The 21,530-nt window shown below is 39.8% G+C and overlaps 1 protein-coding gene across 1 annotated transcript; it reads left to right on the forward strand.

Moving 5' to 3' along the window:
* Positions 1–5,218: 5,218 nt before the first annotated feature.
* Positions 5,219–21,274, forward strand: GPNMB (glycoprotein nmb). The gene is made up of 12 exons (XM_027684735.1): positions 5,219–5,245; positions 5,923–6,076; positions 10,935–11,081; positions 11,766–11,909; positions 13,202–13,381; positions 14,471–14,629; positions 15,096–15,404; positions 16,579–16,701; positions 17,430–17,532; positions 18,428–18,633; positions 19,858–19,945; positions 20,762–21,274. Exons 2-12 carry the CDS (start codon positions 6,007–6,009, stop codon positions 20,913–20,915), a joined length of 1,683 nt encoding a protein of 560 aa, XP_027540536.1. The 5' UTR covers positions 5,219–5,245; positions 5,923–6,006; the 3' UTR covers positions 20,916–21,274.
* The last annotated feature ends 256 nt before the right edge of the window (positions 21,275–21,530 follow it).

A 21,530-nucleotide genomic window follows, 5' to 3' on the forward strand; every position in this document is an offset into this window, starting at 1 on the left:
GACATTAAAAATATACTTTTGTCCCAGTGAAACGGCAGTTCCTGTTGAAGTTTCCACAAGCAGGAGCCCCTGCAGCCATGGGCCAGGGAAATAACCCTGCCAAAATACTGATTTGGGGGCTGCACAGCTGCATTGCCAGCTTCAGTGTCCTCCTCTGCCCTGTCAGTGCTGTACTGTGACATTAGGGCCTGATCCTGCCACCTGTTACTCTGCAGCAGCCAAAGACGAGTCGATGTGGTGATGGATGTGTGGGAATGGGCAAGTTACAGCACAGTCAGACTGTTCCTCCAGTGCCTCACTTGTTAACCCACAGCCCCAGAAAGCCATGACTAGTCTGTGCAAGTGGCAGCAGGCAAACTTGGAAAAACCCAAACCAAACCAAACCCCATATGACCTTCTTCCTTCTATTTCCCTTCAGGCCTTCAAATGAGTCTTCCTCAACACTGTCAGCCACAGAAGGTGGATCCAGGTGGATTTAAATCCTAGGGTGACACCAACATACCACTAGGAGCACAATAGCTCCACTAGCCCAGATTTTGCCTTCCTTTTATGCCATAAATGTTACTATCTAAATTGGGCTTCTAGATAGAAAGCTGGTTGCTATGTAATATAATAATATTTTTTCTCCTGTTTCTATTGCCTGTATATTCACTGCTGGGCCCAGCCTCTATGGAAGAGACTACTCTCTGAATTACTGCCATGAGTCAGTGGGAATACAGTGCAAAAGCAGCATTTTGCCCACTTTTTTGATGTTAACACATTAAAGAGTATGTTATGTTAAAGTTCAGCTGCCTGCTTTTTCATTAATTCTGAGTCCTATTTCAGGGAAATGTGGAGGCTATTTCTTAAGCAGTCAAGGAAATTTCACCGGACCATAAAACAACTGAGCTTGTGTGGTGAACTCTTATGCCTAGCCCATAATAAGTGAAACATAGCATATACAGGGTAATAAGGTACAATTGAGTACATTCAGTTTACCTTGTTTCTTAGAAAAGTTTTAAAGGAGCTTTACCTGTGAGACTACTTCTCCTTCGGTGTCCTCTCACCAAAGTAACTACATAGCAGATGTTCAGATGTTCTTCTTAACTATATTCACTTTGATAGGTCACCTTTTTGTTTGGGGTTTACTGGTTTTATTGTTTCTGCAACATTTTTTTGGAAGAATTTTTTCTTCTTTTCCTAGCCAAAATATCAATGAATATCTTTAGAGAAAAAAGAACTTTTCAGCAAAAATTTGATTGCTCTCTTGAGCTGAATGATACCAAAATCTGTCTTTAATACTTCTGGGCAACAGGGAGGTCTAAATTGATTTCATTATAATATGATGTAAAATATGAGTCTCCTGCTGCAATAATCATGCACCTTCACAGCATTATCTGCTCTCCTGATTGGAAGAGGTCTGTGTCTTGATGAATCATGGTGACTCTAAACCACATCATTAACAATTCATTAAATCAATATGAGAAAAGTAGTAGAGTAAAACCAATGTTCAGATTGTAATTTAACTGTGGCAGCTGCAACACTGAAAGTGGGTCGGCTGAGTTGCACACGGAGCAAGCCAGAAGCTTACAGAGGCTTTGGAAGACTGCAGGCTAGCACCACAGAGCACTGGGATTATCAGGATAGCTACATCTCCTCCTTCACTGTCATCATAGTTAGAAAAACCCCAACCAGCCTGCCTAGACATACTGAATAAACTTGCTTTTTTACACACCTTTAAAAAAAAAAGTGTGTGGTACAGTCTGAGGGTCAGTATCTGTTCTCGTGCTTTGTCTTCAGCTGCTGGTCATCTGCACGAATTAACACTGCCATGAGCAAGGAAGCCAAGTCCACCTGTGCGGGATGAGTGGACTGGGGCACTCTGTGGGTTTGAATCTCAAGGCTGAGCTATTGTGGGAATTTGCTGATGTCGAATTCTGCAGATGATTTCTTGGATTCCCCTATCTTCCCCACAAGGTACTTTCATGAAGCATTTTGGGGCACTGTCACACACATGGCTATGACTAAACAGGGAGTTTAGCATTTGTAGGGAGAGACCAGTGAGAGACTCCCCTAAAAAAGCAGAGAGCTGGCATGCTCATCCAAGCCTTCCCTTAAGAGGAAGTCAGGCCAAAAATTACTTGTATCACAAAAAAATCTAAACCTCCCCTGGTGCAACTTCAGCCCATTTCTTCTTATCCAGTTGGTTGTTACCTGGAAGAAGAGACTGATCTCCACCTCGCTACAACCTCCTTTCAAGTAGTTATAGAGAGCGACAAGGTTACCCCTGGGCCTCCTTTTCTCCAGGCTAAACAACCCCAGCTTCCTCAGACATGCTGTGGTCATTCTGTGTTCCTGTACTGTCATCAAAAGCCAAGTTTGGAAAAGATCTTTAGATTGCAAACAATTTTAGATTAGATATTAGGAAAAATTTCTACACAGAAAGGATTGTCAAGCATTGGAACAGGCTGCCCAGGGAAGTGATCAAGTCACCATCCCTGGAGAAATTTAAAAGACATGTAGATGTGGCACTTGGGGACGTGGTGGACTTGGTAGTGCTGAGTTAATGGTTGGACTCAATGATTTTACAGGTCTATTCCAACCTAAAAATTCTATGATTCTATGATTCTATGACCAATTCCAACACAGGAATTTGGAGAAATATATGACTGCAAGGAAATACCTTCCCATAAAAAATGGTAAAATACACAGCTTTAGCTACTACAAAAGCAAAAAATAAAGGTGCTAGAATTACTAAAAGCCTCTTTGATCAGTAGCAAGGGTTAATGCATTTTTTAGTGATAAACTGAGACTGATGATACAAGAAACTGGTCAGGAGGTTTTTTTCCCAGTACAACAAGAACTGCAGACTGCTGAGGCAGCTTTGTTTACATGTTCAGTTCAGCCAGCTGATGGCCATTGTCCCATGTGAAGTGAGACACAGATGATTTCTTCCCAGAAAGGGAATTTGTCCAGCCTTAAGCAGAGTTCCCTTGAGAGAACACTGGTAATGGCAGACAGCATTTACCTAAACATACCTGGTTGCCAAAACAAGATTGTCTCGTTTTCCTTTGCTGTCTTGGCTAAAAGACAAGTTCATTCTTCAAATCCCTTCTTTTTTTTTCTCTTCTTCTTTTTTTCCTTTCCATTTTTTTCTTTTTTTTTTAAGTTCTAGTAAGCAGTGATTAACAATTCCTGTATTCATGTTGCATTGATGGCAGTGTGATAGCAGTGTGAGCATGCCAGCTCTGTCAGTCTGGACATGCAGGTACATAAGCTGTGTTCACACCCTGTCATCTGACAGGCCTTCAGGTAGCAGAGATGTGTATCTCCTCAATGAGATTTAATAACTGAGGCACTAAAGCTGTGAGGTACCAAGCACTTCCTGCCCACGCACTTCTTTGTCAGATGAAGCCCTAAATCTCCCTGAATGTGTGTTTCTTTGCTAGGAGAATGTTTAGGGTATATTTTAAACCTTTTCTCCTTTACAGTTGCACAATTCAATTCAGTTGTTTAAATTGCAAAGCTTTTTGCAATTCAGAGACCAAGAATAATAGTGTAAAAACTATAAGGTTAATTTAAGATCTGGTGATGTTCCACCAGTTTCAAACAACTTTTCAGTGTTTCAGATAGGCTCATTTTCAGACACAGTCAGCTATGGCTGGGACATTTGGAGAAGTCAGTTCAGCTTGCAAGAGGTCTCTTCAGCATTCACTTATCATACTTTTCCTTGGCTTTTTATTCTTATTTTCACTTCTTTTACACCTCTGTTCCTCCTAGCTCTTTCTTCCCTTCTTACATGGTTTTCTCCTCTCCTCTTTTCTTATGAATGTTGTTGGCTGCAGCCACAGCACAAGCAGACCCAAACGTTTTCTACCTCAGCCCTGCAGGAATGTGTAGTCTAAGGCCCAAGAGGTGAGGAGGGAGAACGTGAAGGACCGTAGCATCACAGTAAAGCCACCTTTTAGTTATTATCCCAGCCCTGGTGGTTTTGGATTCCTCTAACCACAGGCCTGATCTTCAGTGCCTTTGAAGTCTATTTACAACATGTTTAATAATTTCCACCAGCTGGTCCTAATTGAGACTGTCACTCAAAATTTATGTAACAATTTCATGTATCAAATAACATGGCAAAAAACTCCATCCTAACCAACTTTATTGTTTTTAGGCTGATAAATTTTTGTTTTTAATTAACAGACATTTGTTGTCAGCAGCTTTCCTCTGGAGGTTCTCAAAACCCTCCTGGGAATGAGTGTTCAAACCTCCTTTCTCCCCAGCAGACTTGTGCTGAACCACAGTGTTTGAAGGTCACTTTTCACTTCTAGGATTAACAACCTGGAAACAAAGGAGTGCAATTGATGTCCCACATGGTTTAAAAAATAATTGTGAATGGCTTCGAAACCTGACATTTCAACCGGGATGTAGTTGATTGAATAACAACAAAAATGCAACAATCACATGAGGATGTTGCAGTCATATGACTTTTTTGCATAGTCAGTCACAGCTTTGACTTTGATTTATGCTCTCTTCCCTTTCTGTTAGATAATGGTGGCTTAGTTTAAACAAGCCTGGTATCCCTAAGGCTATTGCCTTCACCCTTCTCCTTGGTTTGCAGTAAGAAGGAGGGTTGGCTCCAGCCAGGAGGGTGCTGAAGCATGGAGTCTATATATGCAAGATGCACAAGACTGGACATCAGAGCCTGTGTTACTGAGAGAAATGCTGGCTGTGGTGCTCAGATTAGTGACAGTAACTTACACAGCTAATAGAAAACACTAGAAAAATGGAAGAAACTAAGAACAAATCAAAAATAAAAAATAATAAGTAGTCAGAATTCTAAAACTTCCTTCCATTGGGCAATCTTTTAATTCTGTTGACAGTGCCTTGGACTTATGGATTTCCACCTTCCCTGCCCAAAATAAAAACGGTTTAGTGTTGCTCAGCTTGGTGGTTTCTGGCTAGCCAGTCTCTCACTTATGAGTGCTATACTTTGGGATCACTGAAACTACTACTGAATTCTCTCCTGAGGACTGTATTTGCTTCTATGCCATGTCGTTTCAGCAAAGCTTGTTCTTTGCTGCAAATAGCAGCAAGAAACTTCGCAAGGGTGCCAGGGCTGCAACAAAATTCAGCTGCTGCACTGTCTGCAGAAGAACACCTGAACTGGTGAAGCCTGTTGAACCTGAACTTGAACTATTTGGTGCAGAGTTTGCTAATCTGCATGTATTATGCTGCTCCTCTTGAGCCATTGGTTATACCTCATTACTAGGTTGGGCAGCAAAATTTATTTTTTCTTTATCTCTAAACTCCACAAAGTTTATACAATCATGTACTTGCCTGTGTGGGGCCATGGTAACTTGCAAGCCAGATATTGACTGGCCATCACCACACCAGGGTGGTGTGATTGCACCTCTAACCCTGGTTGCATGGGACATGCATGTACCCACTAAATGTTTAAATAATGTTTTCCTTAACAATCAAGTCTGATCAGGAGCCAAGTCAAGGCATGTGTTTGAATTGGCTGTTCTCCGCTTAGTTTACAGTTGTTGCCCAGCATATGGGGAGAGCCATGTGGTTAAGAAGCGATGGGTTCATCAAATGCAGTGAGCTGTTGCAGTAACACTTGCAAATCAGGCTGGGGCAAGAATTAATTTGGATTTCTGGAAATAAATGTTCTTAATTTAAAAACAAATTAAGTACAAAAATTGATCATAGTGCAAAACTAGTATAAAAATGCCTGTGAGGTAAATGGTGTGGCTCTAAACAGGTCTCTCAGAATTCCCAGGGAATGCTGAAAGCAAAGGGAGTGAGTCATAAGCACATGAGCTGAAAGAAGCTGAAGACAAAATCATGCATCTCTGCTTAATTCCATCACATGATGAGTCCTGGGGCCCTTCATTTAATCGGAGAGCAGAGCAGTGGAGTAACTTCATTCTCACTTTGCAGTGGGGACCAGAGGAGTTACCGTACGCAGGCATTGGCCACACTGCTCCTCTGCGTGTGCTGAGCTGAACCAGGGTCTCCTCTACCATGAGCGGTGTTCGCCACCACCTCGGATTCCTGCTCCTGGCTGAAGCGGTGCTGTGTGCTGCTGCCACACGTGAGTACTTCCTTCACCCCATCATCTTTCCCTCCCTGCCTCTGTGGGCTCGACCACTGAAGCCAGTGCAGTAACAACAGCTGCTCCTTGCACATGTGGTGGCTGCTGGAGCTGTGCCTGGGCACCAGTAGGTGAGAGCTAGCCCCACCTCAGTGTTGCTTGGCTCTGGGTAGAAATGGTGCCTGAGCTGGAGAAATATGCTGAGAACTGTTCAGTTATCTATTCCCTGTGCTCTACAGGTACACAGAGCTGACTGGAGCTAAGCCTCGGCTTTTGTCAACAAATTTCTAACAATATTTCCCATGCTCAAGCACAGATAAAAAGGCAGATGCAGGGCGGATTTCTCAGTTTGCTCAGCTCAGCTGTAGCTGGAAGAGGCCAGGACAGAGACAGTGCTCCCCACTGGGACACCCAGACCTGTGGATCCCAACCCCAACCTCAGGTAGTCCAGTCAAGAAATTAGATTTGCAAGCCATCATAAGCAGGGACTGGGCTGATCTGCTTCTTTCCGGGCTCTCAATTTGACTCCAGTATTAGGATGACTCCCTGAGCTCAGGGCGGGAATGTAGAAATGGGATTTTCAGCTCAAATTCCAGAATCTACAGTATGGAAATTGAAGACCTTAAAAGCTGAGCATCCATCTAGCCTTGTACCTGCCTCCAATGGGAAATAGCAGTGGATGTAGAACTGGGCAAGTCAGGACACTTTGACAGCTACTGATGATTTACAGGAGCAGAACTGCCTCAGTCAGATGCAGAATCATTGTATTTAACAGTTTTTACTAGACTTTCTTCCATTCGTTCATGCACTTTCATTTTGATTGCAACTCGTGTAAATTTTTGGGACACACTACATCCTGCCTGCAAGAAATTTCACACTTTAACTGTGTCTTACCTGAAGAAGTATCTTTCATGCGCATAGAACCTGCTGGTTTCATTTGATTCTCCTTAACTTTTTACTCTTAGCTTCTTCCTCTGTGCTGTTCATGATTCTGTTTTTATATTCTCCTCTGTCACCTCTTCTCCAGGCTTCAAGACATAGTCTATTTAGCTGTTCCTCAGTTGGAAAAAATTCTATCCCTTTGTAGCATCCTCACCACCTTTCTCTGTATTTTTTTCAGTTCTCTTATACTCTGCTTGAGCCACAGAGAACAGAGCAGCCTGCAGTACTCAAGACATGGAAGTATACAATGCTGTAATGCTCATACTTGTTCTCTATCTAGCCTTTTCCTAGTTTTTCAACTACCAATGAGCACTGCATTCAAAACTGTAAAGCTACAAGATCTCATCCCTGAGTTTAGATCTGGTTTGGAGCCCCTCATTCTCAAAGTAACTATGCTGACTTTCATACAGTTTGATTCTTGAGTCATTGAGTCTCACACACTCCTCCCCTCTATTACTTTAATGCACTGTCTTCAAGATTAAAGAACTTTACTGTTTACCTGTTTTCCAGATTATGAATATCTTAAATTATTTTAACAACTTAGAAAACTGGGCACTTATTCATAACTTTTGTTTCATATATCCTAACCCATCATTTATCCATCTGAAATCCTTTATTCTTATCCCACAGTAACTTAATTGCTTTATGTGCCTTCAGCAAGGGACTTCATCAAATGCTCTCTGGAACTCAAGCAGACTGTAGCAGGCAGGTCAGCCTTGTTCCCATGCTCTCTGTTTCTCTCAGCAAAACTCAGAATATGTTTGTGAGAAATGCACTCCTTTTATGGCATATCATATTAATGCACTGTCTGCTAATTCTGTTTTTCACTGCTGTTTCTACCAGCCTCTCCAATTTGAGCCTCAAACATTTTGTACTCCTCTAAATCTTCCCTGGAAGTGTTTTTAAAAACTGTCATCACATTTGCCAATTTTTTTTTCTCAGTCACTGAAGCACTGTTAAGCAAGATGTTACATGCTACGGTTAATAGCTCATTTATTTCACTCTTGAATAACTTCCATACTTGGGCCACCCTATCTAGACAAATTTGTAATTTTGTTGATTTTTTTCTGTAATTGGGTTTTTTGTGCCACACTTCGTTTTGAGGGAGGTTCTCTATCATTGTAAAGAAAAATTCCAGCACAGAAACCTCCTTTGTTCTTCCTTTGTGAAAATGTAAACCAATGTGTTTGACCATCCTTTTATCTTCCCTGAATGCTTCTTTTGTATCTGCATCATCTTTTGGCCCTAGATTTCCCAGCAAGCTTTCCAACTTCTCTTACATTTGAAAAAAAAAAGAGAAAATTCCTAGTTTTTATGTTTTTGCAAGTTGTTCCTAGAATTCTTTTTGGTCTTGCTTTATTATGTTTCTATACATAACTTTAGAAAGTTTACATTACTGTCTGATGCCAAGCATCAGCCTTTATACTTCTAATACACTTTTATCCTCTATATCTGAGTCATCTTTTTACTGCTGCTGTCCTAACACTGGCTTTTGTTCTCTCTTTCATGGCTAATACACTATCACAGGAAATACTGAACTTCTCATCTTTGCTACATTTTTCACCAAAATGAAAACCAGAATAAGAAATAAGAAAGTCAACTGGAGTATAAGATCTTTTCTCCTATGATCACCTCACCAAAATTATTACAGTAATCAGCTCCTTGGAGTGTAACATTATTCTGTCTATTTCAAACTGAATTGCTCTAATTTTGGTTATGACCAACATCTGTTCTTGAGTGGTTTTCATTGTTAAAGAAGAAATACATTGAAGTTTTTTTTGCCTTTAAATTCAGCAACTGAAAATCTTCAGTTCCATGTGTTAGAGAAACCAGTGCAGAAGACTTTCCTCTTTGTCTTGTCCTGAACTTGTAAAATGTTTTATATTCGTTTGAACTAAACAAAGCACATCAGGGAGGCAAAGAAATGCCTAAGGAGCTCATGATTTAGAAGCAATGACCACAGTTATTACCAAAGCTGGCCCAGAAAATGAATTCTGAATTCAAGGATTGTTACTGAAAATTCAAAATTAAAAGCATTTATAAAATTAAAAGTGATCCAGATCTTCTTGATGAATTGAGCATTTGGGAAAAAAACAATGATTGAAAAGTTTTGATCTGAGAAAATCAAAACATTTTTACTCATTAAATAATTTTTAGATAAATTCAAAGAGACTGGGAAAAAGAAACTACGAAAAATGTGTAGCCATTTAATTCAAATAAGATGACACATTAATTTAATTACCTAAAATGCAATTGAACTCGACAAGCCTTTCTGAAGTGCTTTTATAGTTGCTAATCTGTTTTTTTCCTGAGCAAAGTTTCTGAAGGACAACATTACCAAACTCTTCTTCTGACCAAGACTGAAAAAAATACATCATGTGATACAGGTCATTAAGTAAATACCAGTCATGATGTTATGCTTTGCTCACATCAAAATATATTAAATCTGCAGGAAAGATTTTATTCAAGTGATTTAAGTGAGACTGTAGGGAGTTCCTGTAGGGCAAAAGACTGTGGGAGGTTATGTTTCTAAGTGCAAAATCAGTTCTTTTCCTCAAACCTTTCAGTCCTCAAAACTTGGGAGTCCTCATCAGCTCAGAGTTGAGATGGCACCGGCCGAGGGATGTCCTTCCCGCCCAGCAGAAATCTCACTGGGTAATAAAACATCATGAGAAAGCAGCTCCTGCCTCTTCTTCAGCACTGTTTTTTTGGTTCTCCCTTGCAGCAAAATTAGGAGTCACACACCTCTGAAGACTGTGCTTAAACTGGCTACACCTGCTCTGGGCCTTTTCCAAAGCTTGGAGAAATTCCAACACAGTCAGTTAGGCTACAGCACGCAGGGCCATTCTTGCCCTTCTTACAGGTCTCTGCATTTCCCTTGAAGTCATTGAGAACTTTGTTGCACTGGATCTAAATCTCAGAAGCATTCTGCATCAGCTAGCTTTACAAGAAAGCCATGGAAAGCAGAAATCCTAACTTCCTTGATGTTGTGATAGAATGGCACGCCCAGCAGTCACCTTACCTGGTTAACATGACAGAGTTCTTTAAAGCCTCCAGGCTTTAATGGAACTCTGCCCATGAACCTACATACAAACATATTTTTATGGCATCCTGCAGTGGCTGACATGTTCCTAGAGGTTACTTGGATATTTACTTTGCTTTTCACTATGTGTTCTTTTCAACAGAAAGAGGGATCCCAGAAGCATGGGAAAAGTTTGAGCCCATCATTTGTAGTAATATGAGAAGAAAGAGGTTATTGATGTTATTTAATATCTGAGCCATTTTTAAGTAATAGGCATGAAGCTAATATGTTATTGCTGTTATATTACAAACACATTGAATTTACTATTCAGCTCTAAATTTCCTTTTCTGGAAATACCAGCTTCTGTTATAATTGGTTCCACCCCTCCCACCCAAACCACTAGCCAACTCACCAGAGGAGCTTCACTGAGCCAAAATTAATTCCTGGCATAACTTACACTAGAGCACAACCCAGACACAGAGTGAATTTATCCCGTTAGCCTTTTACTTATACATTTATTACCAAGCAAGTTGTCAGAAATCAAGCAATCTCTATATAGCCAGCCTGATTGTTGCAGGGTTGTGTCAATTCATATAAACAATTGCTCTGATATGGTCAAAATCTTGCAAACCTTTTTATTCTTTCTCTGGAAAGTTTGTAATACTGCAAGTAGGAAAAAATGTCAGTCTGACAGTGGTGGAATTGTCTTTATGTTGATTATAGTTGATGTGTTTATAGCTGAGATGATAAAATTCCCTAACTTTCTACTGGTGAAAAGTTTTCTATCAGTACAAGAATATAATTGTAATCAGAAGGCCGTTCAGCACAAAAGCAATATCTTTATAGAGTGTTAGGGAAAATGGCATTACATTACATGTTTGGTTTTCTCTCTAGGGTTTCAAGATGTTCTGAGCTACGGAAGTATTTCTGCCACATCCTACAAGAAGCTCCAAGGCTGGTCTAGCGATCAAAATATATGGAACGAAAAGCTTTATCCTTTCTGGGAACAAGGAGATCCCAGATGGAAGGACTGCTGGAAAGGTGATGGCACATATGCATTTCAAAGATACTTAAAAAATTGGCCAGGAAATCCACCTCATTGCAGGGTGCAGGTGCTTTAGTACATTTTCATAGGGGCAGTATCCACTGCTGCAGAGAACAGCAAATTAGAGACAATTGGCTTTGATACCATTCCCAGTAGGTTGTCTGAGGAAGCAGAACAGTGAGCTATTACATAAAATGCTTTCCTGTGACTACTAGTCTCAGACATTAATACTTATTAAGAAGGGCTCTAGGACAGTCCATTATTTGAAACATGCCCTAGAGGACAACTAGCTTCAACTGCTACCTCAGTAGGGCACATGGGCTTCAGTTTGACAGCTTTGGCAAAGATCCTGTTTATTATCACCTGGCCTGAGCTGCATCCCTGGGGAGAAACAAAAATTTTCTCCTTTGGAATATATTGACCCCCACGTGCAGAAAACTATTCTTAGCTCTATGAAGGAAATTTATGGCAGATCAATAAGTGATGTAGGGGGATATGATGAGTCCCTCTGATTGTTTTAATTGGGATTTTCATAAAAGTGCAAGTGACTCAGAAGCATGAAACCCCTTAGAAGCAGAGTAATCAATAAAGTATTTCTCATGTAAATAGTGCACAGTAGATGGTAGCTTCTGCTCTGATGCATCCTTTACTGCAGTGAAGACCCATTTTCTTTTCTACAGGTGGAAGGGTGACAGCCAAATTGGATACTGATAGCCCAGCACTGGTAGGATCCAATGTGACCTTTGTTGTCACTCTCCAGTTTCCTAAGTGCCAGAAGGAAGATATTGATGGCAACATAGTATACAAGAGAAACTGTACCCAGGGTAGGTAATGGCAATTTCCCTGCACTATACATGTATTTGCCTGGTGCCGGTGTGAACATATCATGAAGCTTTGAAAGCATCACAGGTGCACCCCATGAACAACAGCCAAGTTGCTTTTAACTCATAACAATACTTGTGCCTACCTAGCCTGTGCCACACATTTCTTTCCTAAGAAGATCACTGTGGTATTTTTCATGTTCTGCCCCACTATATATAATGACCAGGTAATTTAAGATTGACCATCACTATAAAATTACCTTCCCAAAACACATTAATTTGGCTTCCTAACAGAACTATTACTGCTTTTCAGCTCAGGCACAACATTGCACAGTCACAATGTTCTCTTCCAAACTTACAAAGCTGTAAATTTATAAAACTGGGATTTTTTTTCAGTTAGGAATTGTAGAATTCAATAACCATATCTGCATCCTGAAAAACCCTCAAGAAAGAGTAAATCTCATACTCCCACATTTTAAGAATTAAAAAACAAACAAAAAAATTCAAAAGTCAAGCAATATTTTCCTCAAAGAACGACCTTCTTTCATCTTATTTACTGTTACATGGAGCAAAAAAAACTATCATAATTTCAGTGTTTGAAGCTGCTGGATTCAGAATTAAACACACTGTTGTACCTTTCATGCTCTGAATCCATAAAAGTTCAACAAATTTTTAATGATCAAAGTAATTTTCATTTCAAGGAATATCAGCAATTTTTTTATCAGCCTAAGTTCTAGTTCTTAACTGTCTATTGTTTTGTTAACAGTTGATATCCATTCTCTACTTGATATCTACTTTGCTGTTTGGGGGAGGAAACTCTCTGTCTATTATTCAGAAAAGAACTGAAATTCATGTTTAAGTTATTAAATGATGTCATAGAAAACTTTTCTGACAAAACAGTCATTTCCTCACAGTGCTTCCATGGCCAATATTTCTACTTAAAATTTTAGATTCTGCTTGCCAAATATTCAGGTAGCCCCATTAACTTCAGTGAAACAGTAGCCCCCTGCGTACTTGACAGCAAGATTTTGAGCAAGCAATTTAAATTGTGTCTGGTCCATGAGGCAATCAAATTTTTTTAAACTTCTAGATAAAACAACACCAAGATGAAACAATTCAGTGTTTATATTAAAACCAAAACAAAGCATAGTCTCAGAAAAAAAATGTCAGTCTAAAAATACTCTACCTTGTTGTTTAGGTGCAATAACTCCTACAACCGGGGGTGCCTGCCTCCTGTCACCTGACTTTCTGCACATTTCTCAGTTGACCAGAACTCATCTTATTCCTACCCTTAGATCCTCCAGCTTCTGAGGATCAGCAAGTCTATGTCTACAACTGGACTGAATGGATCGACAACTGTGTCTGGGAAAACTGCACAAGCAATTACAGTCATAATGTATTCCCAGATGGGAGACCTTTCCCTCATCACCCTGGCTGGAGGAGAAGGAACTTTGTCTACGTGTTTCACACATTTGGTTAGTACCACAACATGTGCCTTGGTTTGAGTGATGCTGCAAAGCTTATATTCAGTTTGTATACTAACTCGTTCATCAAGTATGTTTCAATAAAAGTCCTTTAAAAAGGATTCCACCCTCTTGAGTGGAGATACTGAATTCATTTGCCACTTTCCAGAGAGGCCATCAGATCTTTGGTCTGAAAAGTATGGATTACCAGAAGATTCTCTTTAAATCTACATTCACAGTACTACCACTGAAGAATATTAATTTCCTTTCAGTAGTACTCAAAATACTTTTCTAGGAAAATGGAGGGTCTGAGCAATTCAGTCAGATGATTTTTTGACTGTTCACTGACACTTCAGACTCTTAAATTTAAGAGAACATAGTGCTGTATATCATCAGTTTAACGGTGCAGCACTTCTTGCCTCTGGGGAGGTGAGAACTGTCACTGACTGTGTGATACTGGTCTGGTCACAGATGCTGATTTTCAGTGTTTCCTGCTCCTGAGTATGTAATGGTTGGGCTATTCCTGCCATTGGCTATGTACTAAATCTTAGTATCCTAAGTTTGCTTGGGTAAATCAATATCATTGTCAGTATTGTCAGAGCATGAGTAATAATAATGTTCCAAATTTTATGTAGAGGTGATAGTATTTATCTTCTTGAATCAGGTCTGTTAAAAAGACAAATAAACAAATAAACAAATATACACAAATGGTTCTAGGGTGTGAAAAAATGGTATTATATCTTCTGGCTACACTGAAAGCAAACAAAAGATCTCTTAAAATGCCTGACACCATCCACCACATAATCTGAATGACTTACTGTAACAATTGCTTTGGAAAGATGTAGATGCTTTGCCAAATTTTTCTTGGATTAGTGAATTTGGGACCTCCTTCTGACAACTTTGAAAAAACACAGATATAATGGGAGTAAACACATTGTAAAAGTATTCAGTCCTCCAAAAACACCTCTCAGATTACTGGAAGAGAGTGCTAAACTATTTGTTTTGATTTAGACAATCCAAGATTCTCAGAGATATTGCCTCTCATAAAACAACTTGTGTCTAGGCTGAAGGGGAAAACATAAGGTTCATATTCTCTTTCAGGTCAGTATTACCAAACAACAGGACGATCTTCAGCAAAGTTTTCGGTCAACACAGCAAATATCACTCTTGGCAAACATGCGATGGCAGTGTCCATTTACAGGAGAGGGCACTCAGGATACGTTCCAATTGCGAGAGCAAAAGCCATTTACTCTGTAACAGGTGAGTGTGCTGGAATAAACTGTAATAAAATACTGGGGGTATTTGTTGTTTAGATGCTAAAAGAATTCAGCACAAGCATCATCTGACGTGAAAAGAGGACATTGGCCCAAAAAAGATTTTTAATATGAAAATGGAGTCTCTGGTAAATTGCCTTGAATAGAGCAAGTTACTTTTATGTCTAGCTCAGTAGTGACACCTCTACTTTGTAATGAAAAATTATTTATTAGAGGAAATGCAATTTTCCACAGATGTCTCTAATTCCTCATTTGTTTCCATATTTTTCTGGGTAACTGTTTCCTACTGACATTCAGTCATCAGATTATAAATCGAATTAAAGTAGAAGCCCGTGTTAAAGATACTAATGTCTCATATTCTGATTGTTGTTGTTGAGGGACTTTGGAGCGTTTGTTGTTTGCAGCCAAGCATCTATGTTTTATTTATTTACTCCCTTTTTTTTCCCCTCCAGACAAAATTCCAATATTTGTGAGTATGTTCCAAAAACATGATCGCAACATCTCAGACTCCATTTTTATCAAAGACTCACCAATTACATTTGATGTGAATATCCATGATCCCAGCTACTATCTTAACAACTCTGCCATCTCCTACAAGTGGAACTTCGGAGATGGAAGTGGCTTATTTGTAGCCAGCAGTTCTACTACATCTCACACTTACACTCTGCAAGGAAACTTCACTCTGAATTTAACTGTCCAAGCCATTATTCCTGTGCCCTGCAGGCCAGTAACACCCACAGCACCACCACCCACCCCAGCAGGTAAGAATTTATCAAACAACAGTGGCATTTGGAGCTATGCTAAAACTCTAACTTCTGATATTTTAAGTTCATATCTTTCGAAGGTTTACTGTCATCATGAAAGAGCTGCAAGGCTCTGCAAACCATCCATAACTTGGTTTAGAGACAGAATCAATAGCATAAACTCTTCTATGACTCTATGGTAGGGATTAGTTACACATTTAACACATTACGCATCCAGTTCTACCACCACAGTGACAGCATACAGGTGTCTCCAGGTGGACATACAGTACATATAAATTTGATTGTATAACCCCTACCACACCAGGTCAGGAGATTTTAGCCTTGCATACTCAGAGTCATCTTCTGAAGGAAGATGTAAATTTTAAGTGAGAAAGAGGTATTTCAGAACACCCTTGCAAGTTCCTTTCTGCATTAAATTCTACCCAAAATTAAATGAGATTGGATTGAACTAGAACAACTTAGTCATATTCAAAAATACGGGATTTCCACATGGCTTTAACCCAAAAGAGCTTTTCCACTTTAAATTTATTGACTATCATATTTCAGAACAACTTTCATCATGTTCAGCATTGGTTTATGATCTCGGAGGGTTTTAAGGTTTGCAGAAGGCCTGCAGTTTCAGCTATAATACTACTACTATGAGATTGTAAATGTGGCTATATTTTTCAAATTTCATATTTTTAATATGTTTTTACCAAAATGTTGAGTGAGAATCAAAAATGAAAGATGTAATTTTCACCACTTCCCCTCTTCATTTTTCCACTAGCTGTAATGTAGAGCAGTTGGAAAATACCAGCTTTTAAAGGAAGCATTTTAAACCTTTTATTGGCCTTTGGATTTCTTATATAGTTGATTTGGGGATTTTAAATAAGTGTTTAATTATATTACACCTTGTAGTCTCCCTTTTATTTCACAGAGATGGGTGACTAGCAAGGTGGCTTTTAGAGTGAGGCTACCCAGGCCACTCCAGGGTTCGACAGCTGGGCACATGTGTTTTCTTTAGGGATTATTGCCATGATCCCATACAGATACAAACATGACTGCTCAGCTGCAAGCCAAAGTCACTAATGACCTATGGAATGAAGGCAGTTGGATCATATGGCCATGTTCAGAATACCCCTAAGTAGAGCTTGTTCTGAAGTTGTCTATCTAATCCTTTTTCCTCAAACAGTAACGACCGGAGCATCTTCTAATTTAGACTCTTCTGCCATTGTTGAGTCAATGGAGGATAATCCTGATGGAGGTTGCCATATTTACAGAAATGGATACTATAGAAGTGGTATCTCTGTCGTAGGTAAGGACATGGTCAACACCTGAACAAAGGAATGGCGCTAACAATGTACAAAAAAGTATGGTAGCAATAGTATTTATTTAGACGATATTTTGTCAAATACATGAGACCCACAATAAGATCCTTCTTACAGACATAGTTGAGAGTTTTAAAGATTAATGTAGAGAAATCTAACTGACTGACTTTGGTTTCTTCATGCACTCTGCCAGGACCTAGTGGCAGAGGTTATGGTCCCTTGGTTTCAGACACAGGAGGCTGGGCTTTGTTCTGGAGCCCAGCCATTCTGCTGATGGCTGACCCCATGCTACATGTGGTATTTCCAGGCACTTGGGATGGAAAATGGCTGGTAGGGATGTGCACAGTATCACTTCTCTTTATATCATCAGCTTCTGAACCTGCCACATAAGGAGCATATGGGCTGGGGAGGGGGTTTAAATAAGGTTGAACTGACCTTTGAATGCAGAGAAGTCACATGTAGTGGAAAGTGATTTAGTAAAGTAAGTAAATAATAAAAATGGGGAAAAGAAGCAGAGCAGAAAGGAGCAGCCTCACAGGGAAAGCACTGGAAAAATTTCTCAACTTTCAAACCACTCAAGAGGAGTGCTAAGAGGGAGGGGAGGTTATGGAAAACAAGATCTGAACTGAGCGTCAGCCAAACACTTGAGGTTCAGTACACACAGACTTCAGAGCTTGTCATGTGTCCTACCATTGACATGTGTTTCCTCTTCCAGAGGGAATCCTTGAGGTAAATATTATTCAGATGACGAGCATCCAGATGACAGAAAGTCAAGCTGAAAACTCACTGGTTGACTTTGTTGTTACCTGCCAAGGGAGGTAAGTGTGTGAATGAAGTGGTCAATGTTCTCTCTTTAAAAATAACTAGGTGCTGGAATACTGTCTGCACTTAGATGCAGCTGTATGAACAAAATTTGGGAACTGCAGTGTTTCTATTTCTTGACCGGAACTAAAGATAATGCAAGTCTCATTTGTAAACTATAGCAACAGAGGTTACTGCCAGGCACTTAGGATTCAGAGCAAATGTCAAGTCTTAGATATGTCAAAAATAACAGAACTGGAATTGTGGGAAGAAACAATTCTGTATTTTCCTGGCAAGAAAAGATTTCAGCACCTATGTAAAATGGGAATCAGTTTACTGAAATTGTAAAGAAATCTTTCCTTTTTGGACATGATTTTTTGACACTTAGAGTAAATGGGCATGTCCAAGCAATTTCTTGGATAGGAAAACATTGCACTAATAGTCCTAGCTCCTATTACATTAGAGTTGAGAGGACTAAGTACAAGAATCACCTTGGTAATACAACTGGAAAACAATTATACTCTCTTAAGCTAGTGTTTTCTTTTTTGACACATGATACTACTTACAAGAATTTGCATTCCTTTCTTAATTATGTGTATTGAAGGTAATGGACTTTATAAGTTGATTTGATACAGGTAATTTTGTGATCACCATAAAATGTTAAATGATAAGCAGAACAAGCAGACAACTATATAGATTGTATATATGCATTCTATATAAAATCCACATGTACATATATAAATGTATAGGTATGTAAAAGGTATATATAGTATTAATAAAACACTCTTAAATCACAATACTGCCACTTATGTCAACAGGCACCAGCATAAAACTGGTGTACCAGTGCAATGTGTCTGTGAACTGGGCTAACGCGACTCCACAGATGCAATGTGTTCTCTCTTCCCATCCCAGTCTGCCCACAGATGTCTGCACAGTAGTTTCTGACCCCACTTGCCAGGTGTCCAAGAGTGTGGTATGTGACCCCGTCACCATCAGCGATGAATGTTTACTCACCATCAGGAGATCTTTTGAGGAACCTGGAACATACTGTATAAACATCACCTTGGGTGATGACTCAAGTCAAGCCCTTGCCAGCGCACTGATTTCTGTAAATGGAGGTGAGTCCACACAAAGCAGATGTGGGTTGTCTCTGAATAGCTTCTCCCTGTGGTCCTTTCACTGCAGGGGAAAGAGCACAGGAATATATATGGGGGTTTTTTTATGCCTGGCAGTCTCAGCTGAGACTGCGCCTGCTTGTGTGAGAGTTGATGCAAAGATAAAGAGACAATTCTTTCCCTATGGGAATTTTAGGTGTTAGACCTCGGTTGATTTACATTTACGATCCAATGAGTAAGGTAATTATGCACACTTTTCAGTACTACAGAGTATGAACAGTTCTTAAGCCATAATGTATTTTTCTGCAGAAAACTCTGTTGGGTAGAAAAGCAGGTGGGGGACATACCCACATATGGAGAAATAGCAGAAACAGAGAGGAATTCAGCTCACTTGATACAGAATCAAAGTCTGCAGGAGAGTTGGCTGCCCTAGGCCCTCTTTGTATCCCATTAACCTTGACCAGGTTTCTATTTCTACATGAGGATAAGACGAAGCAGGTTCTGGAATGATCTGTGTGACATCCATTGACTACAGAGTCTGCCCAGGGTAACTACTTCAGAACAGGAGGTTTACCTTTGTCTGAAGGAGTATCACTGTACCTTGCTCACAGCTATCCAAACAGTCTTTGACAGAACCAGGTACTAAACTCAGCCTCAGTCAGAAGTCTAAATGATCATGCCGTCTCTCTGCTTCTACTCCACTGCCCTCCTGACTTCCCATTACAATGTCCTAGTGACTCTTCTGAACTCTTTAATTACTATCAGCCAAGAAACTGACCTTTTGTGGTATTTTTTCACAGTATTTTTGGTCGATTTTACTGAATCTAGGTATAAATTTATCTGTACTCCAATCAGTTCATTATGACTAAGGCCCAATGCCACACTGTAAGTGCATTCTGGCTCCTAAAGATGAAAATAAGCATGCAGAAGGATTTTCCAAAACTGTATTCACAGAGGCCTTCAGCCCGACAAGGCTGGTCTGCCTAGGTCTCCTCCAGAGGGCAAAGCTGAGTTGTACTTTAGGGCTTCCGCTATAATCAAAGCAGATTAGCTTCATCTCCTGGGGTGAAAAAGCACCACCTCCTGCCAGTCACTGATCTCCAATGCTTAATGTATTAGAGCTACTTCAGTCCATACAGCAATGAAGTAAAAATGGGATTTTCTTTAGAAAGTCTATCCCACTGTAAAACAGGCTAACTTTTCATCATTCTGTTTTCTGAACTCTAGGATCATCATACAGAACAACAGAAGGCGTCTTTATCTTCCTTGGCTTGCTGGCAGTTTTTGCCACCATTGGGGCATTTGTCCTTTACAAGTAAGTTGCTAATTTCTGTGATTAAAAACAGTTCAAGGAACTGTCAAAATATTAAGTTTAAATCAACAAACCAAGCAACTTAAATTAGTTGTAGCTACATTTTTGTTTCTTTATTGCAATTCACAAACATTTTGGCAAATATTCAAGAAAATGAGATTATTGGCTTAGACTACAAAACCATTGGAAAATATGCAGATGTTAAGGGTTTTCATAGAAAATTATGTTCTGTGCCCATAAGCTACTAATACTAGCAGGCCTGGGAACCGCATGTAAGCAGAAAGCAAACTCAAACTGCATGATGTGATTTATATATGCAGAGAAACTGAACAAATAGAAATTTAATTTAGCTCTAAAACTCTTACAAGAAGTGTTTGCAAGTGACTGACAGATTGAGAATTAATCACCAAAATTCTTCATTAAATAATTGACAAATAAACTCTTTGGGAAAAAGGTGCTGGGGATGCAAGACAGTAGTTCACAGAAGCACATGTTACTACAATATTATCTTAGTTGTTTCTCATGAGACTTTAAGACTGCACTAAGACTCCTGAGCCAGGTGTGTGCTCACCCTTCACAGTCAGTGGTGAGAAACACACACCTCCACAGAGCAACAGCTCTCCACCAAGCAAGGGAACCTTCTCTTTAACCAGGCCCTAGTCACCACTACTGACCAGCCATTAGATGGGATTGGACAGGGAAGGAGGAGAGAGAATGTATGATGAATAAACGATTAATGCTCTTATGCACTGGTCACATGCTAAATGTGGACTTTCATTTAAATGTCTTTTAGGATCTAACTGTGTATATTCCTTGCAGGAGATACAAGCAATACAAGCCTATTGAGAGAAGCGCAGGACAAACAGAGAAGCAGGAGGGACTCACTGCTTACTTCAGCAGTTTCAAAGCCATTTTCTTCCCTAATAGCACTGAGAGAAATCCTCTGCTGAAGAGTAAACCAGGCATTGTTTAAACCTTTAGTCTAACACCGACTATTAGATTAAGAACAGAACTCATATTAACCATACTTTAATGGGGCTTTCTTGCTATTAAAAAAAAAAACAAAACAGGGAGTAAGGTGAAAGCACATATAGAGGGGATGATAACTTTTGGGGCTTGGTGCAATTAGAAACATTAAAATAGTCCTTTGTAGAAAACAAGGAAGTAGTTTTAAGCACTTGCTGTTCTTGCTTGTGATCTAGGATAAACTCTTCTGAATAACTAATTGCCTCCCACTCCCAAACACTTATCTGGGTTTTCTTACTTCTAGGTTAACAACCTGCAAAATTAATCATATCTATAATTTGGAAAGGGGAAAAAAAAAGGTAAATTTAAAAAAGACAAAAAAACCCCAACAACCAAGCAACTTGTAAACAGTTTTTATTGCTGCTTACTGCCTTAGCAGGATTCATGTCTTTGCTCGAAAGAGAGACATGGGGGGCAGGCACGAGTTATGCCTGTGGAATGAAACGTGCCATGGCCTATTCCCAGGCATTGACACTGAACTGCTGCTGCTGTTACGCTGTTCGGGAGGTCCTAGCACAGGCTTGCCCCGGGCAGTCTAGCTCCCCACCAAGCAAACCCTAGA

The sequence above is a fragment of the Neopelma chrysocephalum genome, unplaced genomic scaffold (genome assembly GCF_003984885.1).
Source record: "Neopelma chrysocephalum unplaced genomic scaffold, ASM398488v2 Primary Assembly neopelma1_67, whole genome shotgun sequence".
Lineage (NCBI taxonomy): Eukaryota > Metazoa > Chordata > Aves > Passeriformes > Pipridae > Neopelma > Neopelma chrysocephalum.